Genomic DNA, 17,647 nt, shown 5'->3' on the forward strand with positions numbered 1-17,647 from the left:
CAAAGACTTCATGACAAAGACACCAAAGGCAACCGCGACAAAAGCAAAAATTGACAAATGGAATCTAATTAAATTTAAGAGCTTCTGAACAGCAGAAGAAACTATCAACAGAGTGAACAGACAGTCTACAGAATGGGAGAAAATATTTGCAAACTATGCATTTGATAAAGGTAATATCAAATATCTGTAAGGAACTTAAACAATTTTACAAGATAAAAACAAACCACCCCATTAAAAAGTGAGCACTTTTCAAAAGAAGACAGACATGTGACCAACAAGCATATGAAAAAAGTTCAATATCACTGATCATTAGAGAAACCAAATCAAAACCACAAGGAGATACCATGTCACACCAGTCAGAATGGCTATTACTAGAAAGCAAAAATAAAAAATAAATAAATAAATAACATGCTGGCGAGGTTGCAGAGAAAAGGGAACACTTATACACTGCTGGGCAGAGTGTAAATTAGTTCAACCATTGTGTAAAACAGTTTAGTGATCCCTCAAAGAGCTAAAAGCAGAACTACTATTTGACCCAGCAATCCCAGTACTGGGTATATAACCAAAGGAATATAATTTGTTTTATTATAAAGACAAACGTGCATGTCTGTTCATTGCAACGCTATTCACAATAGCAGACATAGAATCAACATAAATGCCCATCAATGACAGAACGGATAAAAAAAGTGATACATATACACCATGGAATATTATGCAGCCATAAAAGATAATGAGATTGTGTCTTTTGTGGGAGGGTAGAGGCTATTATCCTCAGCAAACTCATGCAAGAACAGAAAACTAAATACCACATATTCTCACTTGTAAGTGGGAGCTAAATGATGAGAACTTATGAACGCAAAGAAGTAAACAACAGACAATGGGATATACTTAAGTGGGGAGGGTGGGAGGAGAAAGAGGAGCAGAAAAGATTATTATGGGTTACTGGGTTTAATTCCTGGGTGATGAAATAATCTGTATAACAAATCCCAGTCACATGAGTCTACCTATGTAACAAAACTTCACAGGTATTCCTGAATCTAAAATAAACATTAAAAAAAGAAAATGTGGTACATACACACGATGGAGTCCTATCAGCCATAAAAAAGAATGAGACCCAGTCACTGGAAACAACATGTATGGAACTGGAGATCATTATGCTAGATGAAATAATCCAGGCACAGGAAGACACACATCACATGTTCTCACTTATTTGTGGGATCTTAAAATCAAAAAAAAAAAACAATGAGCTAGTGGACACAGAAAGTAGAAGGATGGTTACCAGAGGCTTGGAAGAATAGTGAGGGGCTGGAGGGAAGGTGGGGATGGTTAATGGGTACAAAAAAAATAGAGGGAATGAATAAGACCTAGTATTTGATAGTACAATAGGGTGACTAGAGTCAATATAACTTAATTGTACATTTTAAAATAACTTAGAGTGTAATTAAATTGTTTGTAACTCAAAGAATAAATGCTTGAGTGGATGGATACCCCACTCTCCATGATGTGGTTATTTCACATTGCATGCCTGTATCAAAATATCTCATGTACCCCATAAATACATACATCTACTATGTAACCACAAAAATTTTAAAAAATAACTTAAAAATAAACTTTTACCTAAAAAATGTATACACAAAAATATAAATAATTTATTCTCAACACGTTTCAAAAATGTGCTATGGCAAGCTAGAATCAATCAAACAGAACAGGAATAGTAAGAACATTTACCAAGGATATGTAAATGGACATTTTATAATTTTTTAATTAAAGTAACATTTACAAGAATACCTAACGAATATTACTTTAATATAACATGTATACAAATGTTTTATTAAGGTTTTTAATGCCGCCTCAAATAATATTTCTACATTTTACCTTTAGTGTTTTTCTTTTTATTCACAGCTAATATTTGTATTATTTGTCTTTTGTTCCTGTTCATTATTAATCTGATTAATCTTACCACTAAAATGAAGACAATTAAAAGGGATAATTCATTCAAGAACTCTATGCATATGCCTTTATCAGTACACTCTATACTGCCTACTTCCCACCTATCAGTTAGTTCCTGGTCTATTCTCTATTTACATTAGAAACATTTTCTCAACAAGTTTTTTCCACCCTTTTTTAGCTTCATTCCTTTGTTCATTCCCAAATAGAACTCTATCAATGCTAACATGACTGAAATATAGTCCTCCTGTCTGTAAAATCAAGAGGCTTCCCAAATAACGGAAAACTAAATTATTGAGCTTCACTGCCCCTTCTTTGAAGGAACATGAATCCATATGGGACAAAGGCTTTTACATATTTCCCACTAATGTAGAGAAAGACCTCAAAAAAAAAGGAATTCTCGGATTTTATTTACATTTATAAACTGAGAACCATCTTGGAAACAAAAAGAAAATTAAAAAAAAAAAAGAAACAAAACATCAAACTGAATACACAGCATATCTGTCATTCAATTCAATGAGACTAAACCATAAATAATGAAAGCTTTAGGCTGCTCTGCCTATGGAGTAGTCATTCCTTTGTTCCTTTACTTTCTTGATAAACTTACTTTCACTTGAAAACAAGGAAGAATAATAAAAGCTTTAGATTGTGGCAGAATAGGGATTATGTAAACATCATATGACTTCATAAAAAAGAACATGTTCCTAAAATAACAAAAACCTGTCAGTCCTCAAGGAACAACCCAAAAGAACTGCAAATGTAAGAATGTGGCTCTGTCAAATGTACGTATACCAATTAAACACAGGAGCAGTTACTACTCTCTTTAGAGGTCACAGTGTTCTATATGTGCCCATCATCAAAATGACTGCTCTTGACAGGATATAATCAGCATCAAGACTATATAATGTTCCTTTTCTTAATTGCAAGCTGAAAATCAATTAATTATTCTCTTCACAGAGTAGAAACGCTTCACAAAAATCTGATTTAGAGTTATACTCATCAATGCATTCCAACCCAAAGCTATAATTCCTCTGGTGTCAAGAAATTTTTATGTAACTGAAGGAAGATGGTTATTTAGGGGTTCTAAACACAGGAAAGTGTATTAAAGTAAACAACTGGCCTCATGTAATTTGCCAGGTTTTGATCTGCTAACACCTGTAATGACTACTGTATTCATTAAGAACGTGATTACAGGGACATCTCAGGTTGACTGTGCTGTCCTGATTAGTGTTGCTGGTGTTGGTGAATTCGAAGCTGGTATCTCCAAGAATGGGCAGACCAGTAAGCATGCCCTCCTGGCTTACACACTGGGTGTGAAACAGCTAATTGTTGGTGTTAACAAAATGGATTCCACTGAGCCACCCTACAGCCAGAAGAGATACGAGGAAATCATTAAGGAAGTCAGCACTTACATTAAGAAAATTGGCTACAACCCCGACACAGTAGCATTTATGCCAATTTCTGGTCGGAATGATGACAACATGCTGGAGCCAAGTGCTAACGTGCCTTGGTTCAAGGGATGGAAAGTCACCTGTACAGATGGCAATGCCAGTGGAACCACACTGCTTGAGGCTCTGGAGTACATCCTACCACCATCTCGTCCAACTGACAAGCCCTTGCGCCTGCCTCTCCAGGATGTCCACAAAATTGGTGATATTGGTACTGTACCTGTTGGTCAAGTGAAGACTGGTGTTCTCAAACCCGGTATGGTAGTCACCTTTGTTGCAGTCGATGTTACAACTGAAATAAAGTCTGTTGAAAGGCACCAGGAAGCTTTGAGTGAAATGAAGCTTTGAGTGAAATAAAGCTTTGAGTGAATTGAAATAAAGCTTTATTCCTGGGAACAATGTGGGCTTTAATGTCAAGAATGTGTCTGTCAAGGATGTTCGTTCTGGCAACATTGCTGGTGACAGCAAAAATGGCCCACCAATGAAAGCAGCCGGCATCACTGCTCAGGTGATTATCCTGAACCATCCAGGGCAAATCAGTGCTGGCTATGCCCCTGTACTGGATTGCCACATGGCTCACATTGCATGCAAGTTTGCTGAGCTGAAGGAAAAGACTGATCACCTTTCTGGTAAGCAGCTGGAAGATGGCTCTAAATTCTTGAAGTCTGGCGATGCTGCCATCATTGATATGGTTCCTGGCAACCTCGTGTGTATTAAAAGCTTCTCAGACTATCCTCCTCTGGGTCACTTTGCTGTTTGTGATGTGAGACAGACAGTTGGTGTGGGTGTCATCAAAGCAGTGAACCAGAAGGCTGCTGGAGCTGGCAAGGTCACCAAGTCTGCCCAGAAAGCTCAGAAGACTAAATGAATATTATCCCTAATATCTGCCACCCCAGTCTTAATCAGTGGTGGAAGAAGAGTCTCTGAACTCTTTGTTTCAATTGGCCATTTAAGTTTAATAGTAAAAGACTGGTTAATGATAACAATGCATTGTAAAACCTTCAGAAGGAAATAAAAATGTTTTGTGGACCACTTCATTTTTTTTTTTTTTTTTTTGGTGGGTTTTTTTTTTTTATTTTTTTTGCATGTGGCAGTTTTAAGTTATTAGTTTTTAAAATCAATACTTTTTAATGGAAACAACTTGACCAAAATCTGTCACATAATTTTGAGACCCATTAAAAGAGAGTTTAATGAGAAAAAAAGTAAATAAAATTGAATATTAGAATAAGTAAATTTTATTTAGACAGGTAAATATGCCAAGAACATTTTATAATGCACTGCAAAGCCAAATCAATGTTATTTTAATTTTCCACATTTCTGAATTATATGTATTATTTATTCTTCCTTCCACTAATGTAGGTTAGCTGAGAGTTAACCATGAAACAATAAATCTCAACCTAGATAATCTGGAGATGAAACAATAAGAATGTAGCGAGTTCTTAGTATTACCACTTCCCCTGATAAGGAGACTTGCACATAGTAGGTGCTTACTAAATATTTGTCGAAATGAATTGAATTGGAAAATATCACACTTATATGTTTAAAATTAATATGCTAATTGGCTTATAAAGTGAGACCTGAAGATTGTATGCTATGCATAAAATGTACTATGGAGTAATGTTTTTTCTATGAACAAATTCCCCTTTTGCATACCTCAGATAAAAACCTAGGGGGAACTCACAGATTTTTCTACAAAATAAATTTAGAAGTTTAACAGGTTACAGGATATTTTCAAAGCAGCAAGCTTTACAGTAACATTAAACATTTAATTATACATGTTTGCAAATAATCTGGTTTTCTAAACTTATTTACATTTAAACATAACATATTAAAAGTCAATGTACTCTGGATGAATAAAAACAAATCACTCATCTGTTTTAATTTTTGGCATAATACTGTATAGGACCACATGCAAAGCAAATGATGCTCTAAGACTGAGGATCTTACTAATTTAAAACTCTTAACACAAATCAAAGCAAGCTTTTTAACATAAATTTTTTAAAAATCCAGAGTTGCACATTTTGTTACAAAAACATGTGTTTCATGGATTGATTAACTTTATGAATTTAACAATTCATATCCCTTTTAACAAATATATAAAAAGTTACTAAGGTCAATTAACTATGGTCATTCTTAAGTGGAAATACATGTTTTATTTCATGCTCCTTTTTATGTGTACTTTATAAGCACACTTTCTGCTCTCATAAAACTAACATGCCTTGTTTTGTATCTTAATAACTGACTATTTTTAGTTGGACTTTCCTGGTATAATTCTAAAGACTGAAAAATGGTCTAATGTTTACTGATATAATGCATGAGGCAGATATGGGAAAGGAAATTTAAGGATTATTCAATAATAGATGTGGCAAAATTTTGTAATCTCAAATATTTCATAATTTAGTAAATATAATAGGAGGGATAATACAGCTTATACACCTTAAGCTAATGATAGCATAATGGTAGTCTGTACGGTCCATGAAAGAACAGACTGTTTTGTTCATTTCATTCACAGCACCTAGCACCTAGACCACTGCCTGGCACCACAAAGAATACCCTTAATAAATGCTCGACAGACACACACACACACACACACACACGCACACACACACACACACAGGCTATCATAACAAATCTAATCATGAGCGATCAAAATGGTTGTGAAGAAGTTTTTAAAATTTCATTTAAATGCCAATAATTAAGTAGATAGACATGAATTTTCCAAATGTCTACAGCTTAAAGACAATACAGCAAAAGACATACTCACTGGTTGCCACTGCACTCCCGCCTGGGTGACAGAGCCAGACCTTGTCCCAAACAAAAACGAAAACAAAACACACACCAAAAAAAAACCCATACTCACTGGGATCTAACTTATGTCCTCTGGGGAGGTCAACTTGAGGTTTGGTAATTAAACTTCCTTGGATTGAACCCAAAAGGGGAACCATATCATAATGCATCCCATCTTATCATCAGTAGTGTTATATAGAGCAAGTCTTCGGTGTGTGCACATTTACTATCATTTTAGAATGATCAAGGCTTTGACTACATATATAATATTATATGGATGATCATATTAAATTTTTTACATAGTTTCTGTGAATTTAGTATGCTTTAATATGGCACTAAACTCAAGATTCTTAAAATAGGTACTCTGTAATTGCACCTATATACCCTACTACCAAAGGCCATTAAGAGACAGTATAGTCTTATATGATAATTACATATGTTTTCAAAACGTTTTTACTTCAGTATAGCAGGATATCTCATAATGCACACATAACATACATAATGCATTAACAGTATGATAATAAAAATAAATTTTTCTAAATATTGTTTGTAAAAATAAATACATAATTAACATTGTTTGTGATGATAGTACTATATTTTTAGACAAACATGAGAGATAGACTTCTCACAAAATAACTGAAAGCTCAGAAACTAACATATTGCTGTAAGCTATAATGGTTATAACTGTTAATCCAATACACCTTTTATACAAACCCATAAACACATGAGTGGAAAAATAGCACAGATGTTCATCTCTAATGCAATTTCCATTCAATTTCCTAAGTGCGGTCCCTGTGTGCAAACTAGCTTAACGTTATGTTTAGCTTGCAAATTCTTTTAATAAATGATGAATGCAATAAAACTAGATCAATGGCAAGCTGAGAAATCATAAAAAAAAAAAAAAAGGCTTTTGTGTTCAGGCTGTTGCCCATTTCAAACTTTAATCCGGCGACAGATCAATATTACTTTTTTCTTTTAACCTATCACATAAATAGCAGATAGACTAAATGTAGCCCAAATGCTGTTACCAGCTAGTAGTTGCTAGCAACCTGATAAGATCACTGTACACAACAGCAATTGAATGCTATATACCTTTGTATACACACTACATTACGCACCATTAAAGAGTCAATTTGTTTAAAAATAAAAAGATTATACAGCAATAAAAATACTGTGGTTTATTATTTTTTAAACTTTCCTGTACTATGTATTTTTCCAGTAGTATGATTACAAAGTTTCCACCACAATTTGCTCTAATAAACGAAGTAATTGTAATGGGTCAAAATAGTACACAGATACAAGTAGTTTCAACTTCAGGGTTCCTAGATTAAAGGAAATTTTACTCTTCAAAATTAATTACACCTGAAAGAATTAAGTTCTTTTAAATGGGTGGTGAGGAGGATAGTTCATGCAAATTTGAGTTTCCATTGGATTGGGTCTTAAGATTATTCAGTAAAAAAAATCAAATCACTATTTTTAACATGTATTTGTATTTCGAGTCACAGACTAGAAAGAAGGGAGGAAAACCCTCTTTTTACCAACTCATTTTGAATACACATGTATTTACTGTTTGAAAACAGGATCACAAGTCAACTGCCACAAGGGTTAGTGCTCATATCAAGTAGTATAAATCTAAATCACCAATAATCATTTTATGGTCTTAGGCTCACTTTACTTATTAATTCTTGCCTTTTCATAATATCTCAGCATCTCTACTGGGTTTTCACCTAAGGGAAATATCAAGAAGTCATACTTACTTTGAAGATGTACTTCATTTCAAATAGTCTAAGTTCATATACTAGGTTTTGATACCTTTACATGTGTATTTGTGAAAGGTCTATGGCATGATTACAAATTGTTTTATATTGGATTTAAAATTTCAGGATTAGTATCTCTTCAATAACTGCATACTTTAACTCTTTCTCACCTTTTGTTAAGGAACATCATAATCTGCAAAGAATTCTGATAAGAGGAATAAATGTGTGTATATGTGTATGCATAGTTGTATTCATTGAACAAATGTGAATTAAGTGTCTAATGTACACACAATATTAGGCTTCATGAACCTTTTCAAAGAACATTACTGGAGTTAAAAATGACTCCTCAGAAATTGTTATTATAAACCCAAGGTTTTGTTTTATGTAACAAATTCAGTTCTCTTTTAAGGATACCATGATAGGTATTGATAAAGATACCTTTTTCTTAAAGTATATTCAATTTTGCATAAAACAACTTGTGTTACTTCTTAAACTCACAGTCTCAGTATAATATTTTCACCAATTTTAACATATAAATTTAGTGTTGAAGAAGGATGTGGTGAGATACCGCCATGAAGGCATTTACACGTTTTAAAGAAAATTTGAAAAAAAGTTAACTATTGTCCCATAATTTACTGAAGTTCATTTTAAACTTCTCTTTAAACTCTACCATAGATAATAGTATATGTATCATAAACATCCAACATTAGCCTAACTGATGGAGATACAATTTTTCCTGAATTTGAGATCTAAACAGTATCATAGAACAGTGTTAACGGTTTTCCTATTCTAATAAAGGTAGGAATAAAATTATGATTAAGGAATACTGTATAGTCTTTCAAAGAGGATCTACTTCTAAAAACTGATTTTTAAAATACATATTCTTCAGAAAGCTGAATAACAGAAAGTTTGAACCTCCTTTTTAAAATTTGCATTTTCAAATATCAGACTAACTGAAAAGTTATATCACCTACAATATTAAATTCAAAATATTTCACATCAGTTGACAGTATTGTTTCTCTCTCAGAATCAAGGAAACAAAGCCATGGGTTAAATGAAATGAAGTATGGTAGTTATGATATTTAAGGGAGGTAAGTAATAAATTTCACTAGAGTGATATCAAAGTTCCTTTTGGTGACCATATGCTTTTCTATAGCTTAAGAAATTAAACTATAAAAGTAGCATTTATTGCTACTGGATAATTTATGATTTATAAATAATTACCCAGAATATAAATATATTAACATGAAATAAACTTTTCTGGGATTTTCAGCATTACAAAGTGAATAAATGATGAATACACAATGGACAGACTGTCTCCTTCCTACTAAAAAAAATACTAAATCCTGAAGGAGTTCTAAATCCCTTCATAAGAGTATATTGCAGCTGCATTAAGCCAACGAAAAGCTTATTAGTAAGGATTTAAAAACTAACACCCTTCTGTAATCAATCTGGATACAGTATTATTCTATTTATAGTGACACTTTCAATGTGTCCCAATCATATATTACTAATTCTCATTTTTCCTGCTATGATTAAATATTAATGTAGAGGCACTATTAAGCAGCTACACTATATTTAGGTTTTAATATGTTGATTTCTACCATTTTGGAATAGTTCACAATATAGCATGAGTATTGAGACTCTTTCCCACGAAAAATCTTAAGATTGATTTGGTATTTTTCTCCGATTCTCAAATAAAATAAATTTAGTTGTTCTAGCAGAAAATGGAAAAAGGGATGCCGCCACTTTAAAAGCTTCAATCTCTTTGACATTGCTGGCAGTGTATGGGAACATTAATGCATCTGTCATGATAACAAGCTAAGAATAACATCTAGACATCAAACCGAGCAGAGAATCCATCTGAAGTGATTCATTCAGATCTGTCTCATTGATTTATTAAACACAGGGCAACATCTGCAGCCTCACAGAGCCGCTTGGTGAAATGAATGCAAGATCAATTCAAATGGAAAAAAGTGTAAAAGAGATAAATCAAAACACAATTTGCATGCAGTTCCACAATCAGGCTTATTGGGTGCAAATGCTCAATTTCCCTTCCAAAGCAAATGTGTTTAAATGTTGTTTTATCTTTTTAGAATTGTGTGATCTGAAGTGACAGTGAAGAGTTTTGCAGGTTGAGATGGTGAAAGAGAAGAAAAGGAGGAAATAAATGCAACCAAAGGCTTTTTGAATATGCAACAAGAATATCATTAATACCTAATTGTTTTGCTTTGAGGGAAAGGTTTGATGTCTTTTTCGCAAAAACATAATATTTTCAGTTTTGGATCAATTAGGATGGTTTTAATACATAGTAAAAATGTATAGAGTAGATAACCCCAAATCATTTGTATCTCTAAATGCATAAGACAAAGTGCCACTGGAGAGCGAGATTACCAACTGAAATATAACATGTTGTGATTAGGCTTTTCATAATTGTATTTGTCTGCTAGAAGCATGTTAAAGACATCTATGAATTTCATTAAGACAAAATAAGGTTACCTAAGAAAGCATCAAATAATTCAGACTTGATATCTTCTATAGGTATTAGGTATTTCCTGTGTAAAACCATATAAAACATTAATGTCTGAAGACCATCATGTACTAATTATTTATTGACATTCATGTGCTATACATTGAGGATCATATGATACATAAAAATCCAAAGATATACTGCGTCATGTCATGGATCATTTCTTTAATGCAGTATCCATCACCTAATAAATGAGTGAGTCGCATATGAATACCAGCTAAAGTAGTTAAATACAAAACTGTTGGTTATTCAGAAGCGTATATTTAAAATGAATGTAAACATGGAAGGTCTATGCATTGGCATATAATTATAATTGCTTTAATTATAATCTTGACATCATTCTTCTCATAAAGCACAGAGCATTGTTGACCATGTGGCTGCTTTTAACAGACAATATGACTGTCTTTTCATCATCCTATAGAATAGAATGTGCATTTACTACACAGATTCTTTTCTAAAATGTTTTTATCATTACTTAAAATGTAAGTGATACAGAATATTAGCTCAGGAAAGTGATTCCAGTTCTGCAAAAATTTGATGTTGCCTAACTGTAAATGTAAAACATAAATTTTCAAAGTAAATTATGCTACTCTATATAGATCATGAACTATAAAGTACTCATCAAGTTTGAATACAAAGCTAAACTCATTGAGTGCTCATAATAACCATATTTCTAGTATTTGAAAATAGTTTTAAAATGTTGTAAAATGTGCTTTGATATTAAAAATATCTTTAATAGAAAACCATATTCGTGTTCTGTTTATATACTATCAAAATAACAAGAAACTACAATTGGAAATTTTAAGTTTAAAAACTGAATTCTATTTGGTTTGAATATATGTTGAATCATGTCTCCAAATGCATTACTAAAATGTTTTCTTCATCATACTTTCTTGTTTCGTCAAGCACCCATTTAACTCTAAATGACCGAATAACATTTAATCAGTTGGCCCTCAAACAAAATTAAATGCTGGTCATGAAATCTGACAATATTTTACTTTTATATTGATAGGTAGGTAAAAAGAGAAACACTCAAATCTATTGATTGTTTAGTCATTTTCATATTTAGGGAAAACGATTTTAATTTAATATTTTACTGCTGCATTAAACTTAGGAGAATTTAGTAAGAAAAATCTATTGCATAAGAGTGAAAATTGTCTACATTCACTCTCTAAACCTGCCTGTCCTCTCTGGTATTAAAAACTATAAGTTTTCTTGTACAAAATATTAAACAGAAATCACAGTGCTTTATCTGCAAAAACAAAATGGTATAGTGTTTTTTTCCCATTTGATGTTGATTATTTATCATCCTTTAAAAAAATAATCCTCAAAATAATAGCCTTATAATTAATTTTGGAAGTTAACAGTCATGAAGGAAAAACGTTGTACAGTTCTTTGAAATTACAGAGATGTAAACCTTGACTTGTCAGACAGAACAATGAATGGTCAGGAGCTTTAATCTTACTATCTCTCTAGTAGTTGAAGCAGATATTATTTCTTAACTTCTTTTCTAGGAAGACAACTAAATATTTCAATATTTCAATAATTGGCTAATAACAAAATAGTTAATATAAGGCACTGGTAGTTCTTGCTGTGACTTTCAGTACTATCAAAGAAACAATTATGTATATATTTTACTCATTCATTTTTCTTCAGTGTACACAATGGGCACTGAAGCAAATCAAAATGTCACTTAGTAGTAATACCTTAAGGTCCTTGAAAATGACCAATTTGAAAACAGTCCATTTTGTGTGTTCTGGGATGGCATAGAAAGCATTCCAAATGCTCTAAGTCAGGACTTGTACTCTTCCCCACATACTTGACAGAGAGGGGAATAAATGTTTATTATACAGGAAGAGAAAATTGCCAATGACACCATTACAAATAGGCCTTCCATTCAACAACATATAATGAACATTTATCCATCAAGCGATGAAGATGAATCTTCTTTGAAATAAGAATGGTGTTTAAGAGTTTCTATTCGCTAAACATTTACTTTGTTCTTGCACTTCCCTCCCTGCTCTTAGCTAGAAGCACTAAGAAGTCATGAGTCCTGAAGGACAATCCTCTTTAGCCAGATCTCCACTGGTACATCACTCACCTTGGAGCATCTCTATAAGCTCTTCTGTTCCATCTTTCACACCATCTCAAGGCATCACTGTGCTCTTTTCCTGCATTTCTACTCTCTTCCTGGCCTGGAGTCTCATCTACCTTACTTTGTCTCTCTCGGACCTCTTTCCTATTTACATCTCTTACCTTTCTTTTCACTGAATAGAAAAGTCACAGAAATAATGTGCATCTAAAAATTTCACAATTTTCTTTAAAAATTCAGATTTGGGGAGTAACTTAAAGTATACATTTCTGTAAATAATCTCACCTAAAGTCATACAGCATTTATTAAATGCATTATTACATTTTGTAATTTTAATAATGTGGTTAGGAGGGCACTTTGAATCAGTAAAATTTGTTGATATCCTTTTATCATTAATTAGATTTTTCCCGGAAATTGTGGTTTTCTTCTATCTAAAATTGCAATTTAAGTGTGTTTCTAGTAGTTTTCCTCATCTTCACTAATGGATTGCATTCATAGAATATACTTCATAAATTTTTACAATTAAGAAAATTGCAATACTTGTAACACAGTTTTAAAATATGAATATAACAAACAAAATATCCATAGAGAAAAGAAAATGCAATAGAAGGCACATGAATCACATCACAGATATATTTCTTCCTACATATTTAATATTTATCTATCACCTTTATACACACACATACACACAAGCAATTCACACACACGAAAAGTTACTATTGCTGTGATAAGGAGTAAATAAAAGTTAATTAGATAAAAATAATAACCTAAACATACATGGTATAACAGGGTCCAAAAATATTATAAGATCACCGGCCTCTGGATGTTTTTTTTTTAATAAGTAGCTCTAATAAAAATTAGGAAAAGTTTCCATTTATAGAGAAAAGTATCAAAATCATATTAAAATACTAATCTATTTATTTGAAAATGGTAGTCATAGGTTTTTCTCAAGAATGTGCAAATTAATTGAGGAAGGAAGAATTTCCTAAGTGTAATAACTGTTCCACTTTAAGAATGGGCATTTGTAAGAGAGGGGAGAGGGGGAAGAGAGAAAGAACAGGGATGGGGAGATGAGAGACTGATAAAGAGAGGGAGTTAATAAGAGAATAGGTTTTCATGTCTGCAATTATTTAAATGTTTGAGTGCTTTGGATGGCAACAAATGAATTAGATGGCCACTGTCTGAAGTCCCTTGTAATCTTTTTAGTTTGTGTACTAATAAAAATGCTTTGTAGTCAAAATAAAATTGTCTTTTTACTCTTACAATCCATAATTGCCTGTTTTATTGAGGGAGCCATTATCCTTTGTGTTTTAAGGCCATCTATCTTCCTTAAGAAAAGCTGATATAATAAACCAGTTTTGTAAGCCCTAAATATGAATCAGGTAGGAGTTCTCACATAAACAGTTTTCTGTTTAATTGCTTGAACACAGAAAAACACTGCTCAATGGAAGAAAAAAAAAAGAAGGAAAAAGGTTCCCTTGTAAGTTCTGTAGCATTATCTTATTGTAGCAGTAAGCAACAGTTTGCCTACAAGTTGTCAGTATCATTCAAGTATAGGGCTTTTACAACAGATGTGGTAAACTGTTACAGTTTTAGTTCATAGACCCAGAGATGTTATGATTTAAAGTTCATTTTTGAGAAAGGTGTTTTTGTTTTTGTTTTTTGGTTTTTTTTTTTTTTTTTTTTTTTTGCAAAATAATAAGCAGTAGTGCTGTTTTACAACAAAACCCTTTGCTCCTTTTAACCACGTGATGGTGATTTTTGTGCCAAATCTGTGCTTTCCTGAGATGTTACTAAACTGGAGATGGAATAAACACTAGAAGACTAATTCACAGGTGTTTAAAAAGTCAGATAATCTTGAGTATTCTTTTTTCTTTTTAAACTCAGAAACACTGAACACAATTTGCTTCTCATATGCAAATGGACATTTATTCACTAGTGTACTTCTAAATTGTGATATGAAGGAGGTACACTTACAACCAGGGAAGTTGACCATCATCATTTAAAGAATCCTGTCTTTAAGGGAATAGGATCCTCCCAACTGTTCACCTGGAAGGGCTGAGAGCATCCTCTCTAGAAAATCTGCCAACTTGTACACCAACATCCAATCCAGTCCCAGCCACAGTGATTCATGCCCCACATTGCCCTCTGCAGATAACCCAAAACGGACGATCCCAGGAAAGTGATATTTGTCGTTGTCCTTTTGTAAAAATAGTATCCATCGACTTTCCTGTATCGTGTACTGGGGAGCTTTGCGCAGCAAGCATGGGCATACGTTCTCACGCGCACTTGCACACAAACACACACATCAACACCACCACAGACAACACCACACAACCCACACGTTCTCACAACAAACACACGGGATGGGGATCGAATCACCCTCTGGGATGGATTCTAGACTTCCCACCCCCTGCATGCCCCAAATGCTGTATTCTGGCTTGCTAGCTTAGGAGCCCAGTTTACAGCTCAGCCAGCCCCCGGAGAAAGCCCTTGGTATCCGTGTTCAGAAGAAAACCTATCCGACCCGTGCGGCCACAAAAGAGCAGGAAAGAAAACCAAATAGAGAAATTAACAAATAACCACAAGCAGCCAAAAGCCATGCAAGATATGGGCAAAAGGCTGGAAAGTTTCAATAGAGGACTGCAAACTCAAGTTTGTGCGGGACGTTTTTAGACCCAAGCCCTTGCACTGAGCGCGGACTAGAAGGCATCAGCATTAATGAAACCTTCTAGTCCTCTTTCCCCACCGACTTACAGCGTGAAGAATAGAGGCAAACTAGTTAAGACTCACTCTACAAACAAAGTTGGATGAGGGTGGTGAGGCATGCAGAAGAGGCCAAAGGGGTAAGAGAAGCGGGAGAGCCAAGAAACGAGTGTCTCACCTGGCATTGGTGCAATCGGTGAACAAAGTTTCGAAGTCTTTCCTGGTGATGAGTTTGCAGCGGTTTACCCCGGGCTGGATGGCCCCCAGCCCGCGGAGGATCCGGACCTGCTCGACAGTACACACCACGGGGGATATATCCAGTCTCTTCAGCTTGGTGTACACAGTGTGCAAGCCTCCCACCAGGTGCTTGAGAAAAAGATCAAAGACTTGCGGCAGGCAGATCAGTTCCTGGCCGTCCATCAGGAACGAAGCCACCTTCATCCCGTGCATGTCGACCATGCGGCACTCGTTGGTGTTGGTGTTGCCGCTGCCGCCGCCGCCACTACCGACCCCGCCACCTCCGGCACTGCTGCTATGGTTATTAACCATGAAACTATTGATCATATTAGGAGTGAGACGAGGGGGCTCCCCGGGAATCGAGTACAGGGGTTCGGCCCGGAATAAGCCCCCCGGGACGCCGGAGCCGCTGGAAGTTGCAGAGATCACTGGAGATGCGGAGACAGCCATGGTCACTCTGTCTCAATCGTGGGTCCTCGGGCCCTCGCTTTCTCGCCCTGGCTCCTCTAGATCCCCTCGCACTCACTCCCTCACTCTCGCTCTCTCTGGCGCGCTCTCTCTGGCGCGCTCTCGCTGACTCGGAACTGTTGGCAAGTCTTCAGCAGCCGGCTCACGCTCAAGCTCACCCACCACCCAGCAAACAGTGAGCAGCCCCGACCCGCTGCGGCCCCAGACCCCACCCCCACCACACCCCCTCCGGAGACTGGCAGCGCCCCACAGCCAATGGGCCCCACCCCCTCTGCGCCGAAGCGCTCCGAATGGCTGCCGCTGGCGAGGAGGTGGAGACTCCCTGGCCGGCGTCCGACTACCTGAGTGGGTTCAGGCTGGACGGTGAAGAGAGATCCAGTCAGAGAAGGGGGCGGTGTGGTGCCTCGGCTTCTTGCCTCTCAGCCAGACAAGAGAACTCCCAAATGTCACGCAGAGTTCTCAAAGTGGCCTACGCTGTGAACCCATCCGCTCCGCGCTTCACTGGTGTCTGGGTGGGAACGCAAAGCGCGACTTCTGAACGTGCCTACCCATTCCCCTTCCGCCACCTTACACAGGGTTCGATCGTGGAAAGTGAGGTGGCAGCTCCAATTCCACTTGCGCGTCGCTCCCAAACTCTGCGGGGGCTAATAGGCGGCTTCGCCTAGCTCCCAGGAGAAAGACGCTAGCAAGTTCAGAAGTGAACAGATTAGCCCTGTAGCCCACCTAAGCGCGCTTGGTGTAAATTTTCCCCTACCCAGCGCGCAGAGGAACAAGCGTCCGAGATCACACTCAGATCAGAGTTCTGGTTGCTAACTCGCACTGACATTCAGGAAGCGTGGTGAGCCTGTGAACACTTTGGGAAACAGAGAGACTTGCTTTGTGGGTGGCAGATGGACGCCTCATTTTATGGCACTTCCGCCACTGTCCTGGAACAGATTTGTCTGTGTCCCCGTCCCTTAGTGTCGAGATTGCCCTGGCCCTACTCCCCGCGAAAATTGATAGGAAATGTTTGTTTAGGACTCAAAACAGTCATTACGGAATATGAGGAAAGGGGGAGGGTTTGCGCTCTTGAATGTGCGTTTTCCTTCCTCTTCCATTGGCTTTGAAGGTCCAGTCCTAAACAAGATTCCACTTCCCCCACTCATCAAGTGTCCCAAACGTACTAAGAGCTTATAGAACAAAATGTCTAAGCAGGGTACATTCCAGGGAAAAGGGATGGTCTTTTCCACACAGCATATGGTGGTTAGATAGCTTTAGCAAAGTTGTTTTTGTTTCTTTTGAGACAGATTCTCACGCTGTCGCCCAGACTGGAGTGCAGTGGAACAATCTCAGCTCTCTGCAGCCTCCTCCTCCCGGGTTCAACCGATTCTCTGCCTCGGCAGAGTAACTGGGACCACAGGTGCGTGCCACCGCACCTGGCTAATTCATATATATATACACACATATATACACACACATGCACATATACATTATATATACATAGTATATATAGTGTGTGTGTAGAGACAGGGTTTCACTATATTGGCCAGTCTGGTCTCGAACTCATGACCTCGTGATGCGGCCTCCCAAAGTACTGGGATTACAGACGTGAGCCACGGCTCCTGGCCTAGCAAAGTTGTTTTAAGACTCCTTGTCAAGCTATTCTTTCTCTAAAACCAAGATATTCCCTTTCCTG

General features: G+C 36.2%; 2 protein-coding genes across 3 annotated transcripts in view; one reads left to right on the forward strand and one right to left on the reverse strand.

The window, feature by feature from the left end:
* The window catches only part of DACH2 (dachshund family transcription factor 2), a 701,861-nt gene extending 685,728 nt beyond the window's left edge, over positions 1-16,133 (reverse strand). For both annotated transcript variants that reach the window (XM_017954197.2, XM_017954196.2), the window contains exon 1: positions 15,446-16,133. In XM_017954197.2, the coding sequence (XP_017809686.2) occupies positions 15,446-15,954 (509 nt within the window). In that variant the 5' untranslated portion in view covers positions 15,955-16,133. The remainder of the gene's footprint in view (positions 1-15,445) is intronic.
* On the forward strand, positions 3,120-4,283 carry LOC101006543 (putative elongation factor 1-alpha-like 3). Its single transcript, XM_003917949.5, has 2 exons — positions 3,120-3,736; positions 3,777-4,283. Exons 1-2 carry the CDS (start codon positions 3,291-3,293, stop codon positions 4,261-4,263), a joined length of 933 nt encoding a protein of 310 aa, XP_003917998.2. The 5' UTR covers positions 3,120-3,290; the 3' UTR covers positions 4,264-4,283.
* Positions 16,134-17,647: the final 1,514 nt, after the last annotated feature.

The sequence above is a fragment of the Papio anubis genome, chromosome X (genome assembly GCF_008728515.1).
Source record: "Papio anubis isolate 15944 chromosome X, Panubis1.0, whole genome shotgun sequence".
NCBI lineage: Eukaryota > Metazoa > Chordata > Mammalia > Primates > Cercopithecidae > Papio > Papio anubis.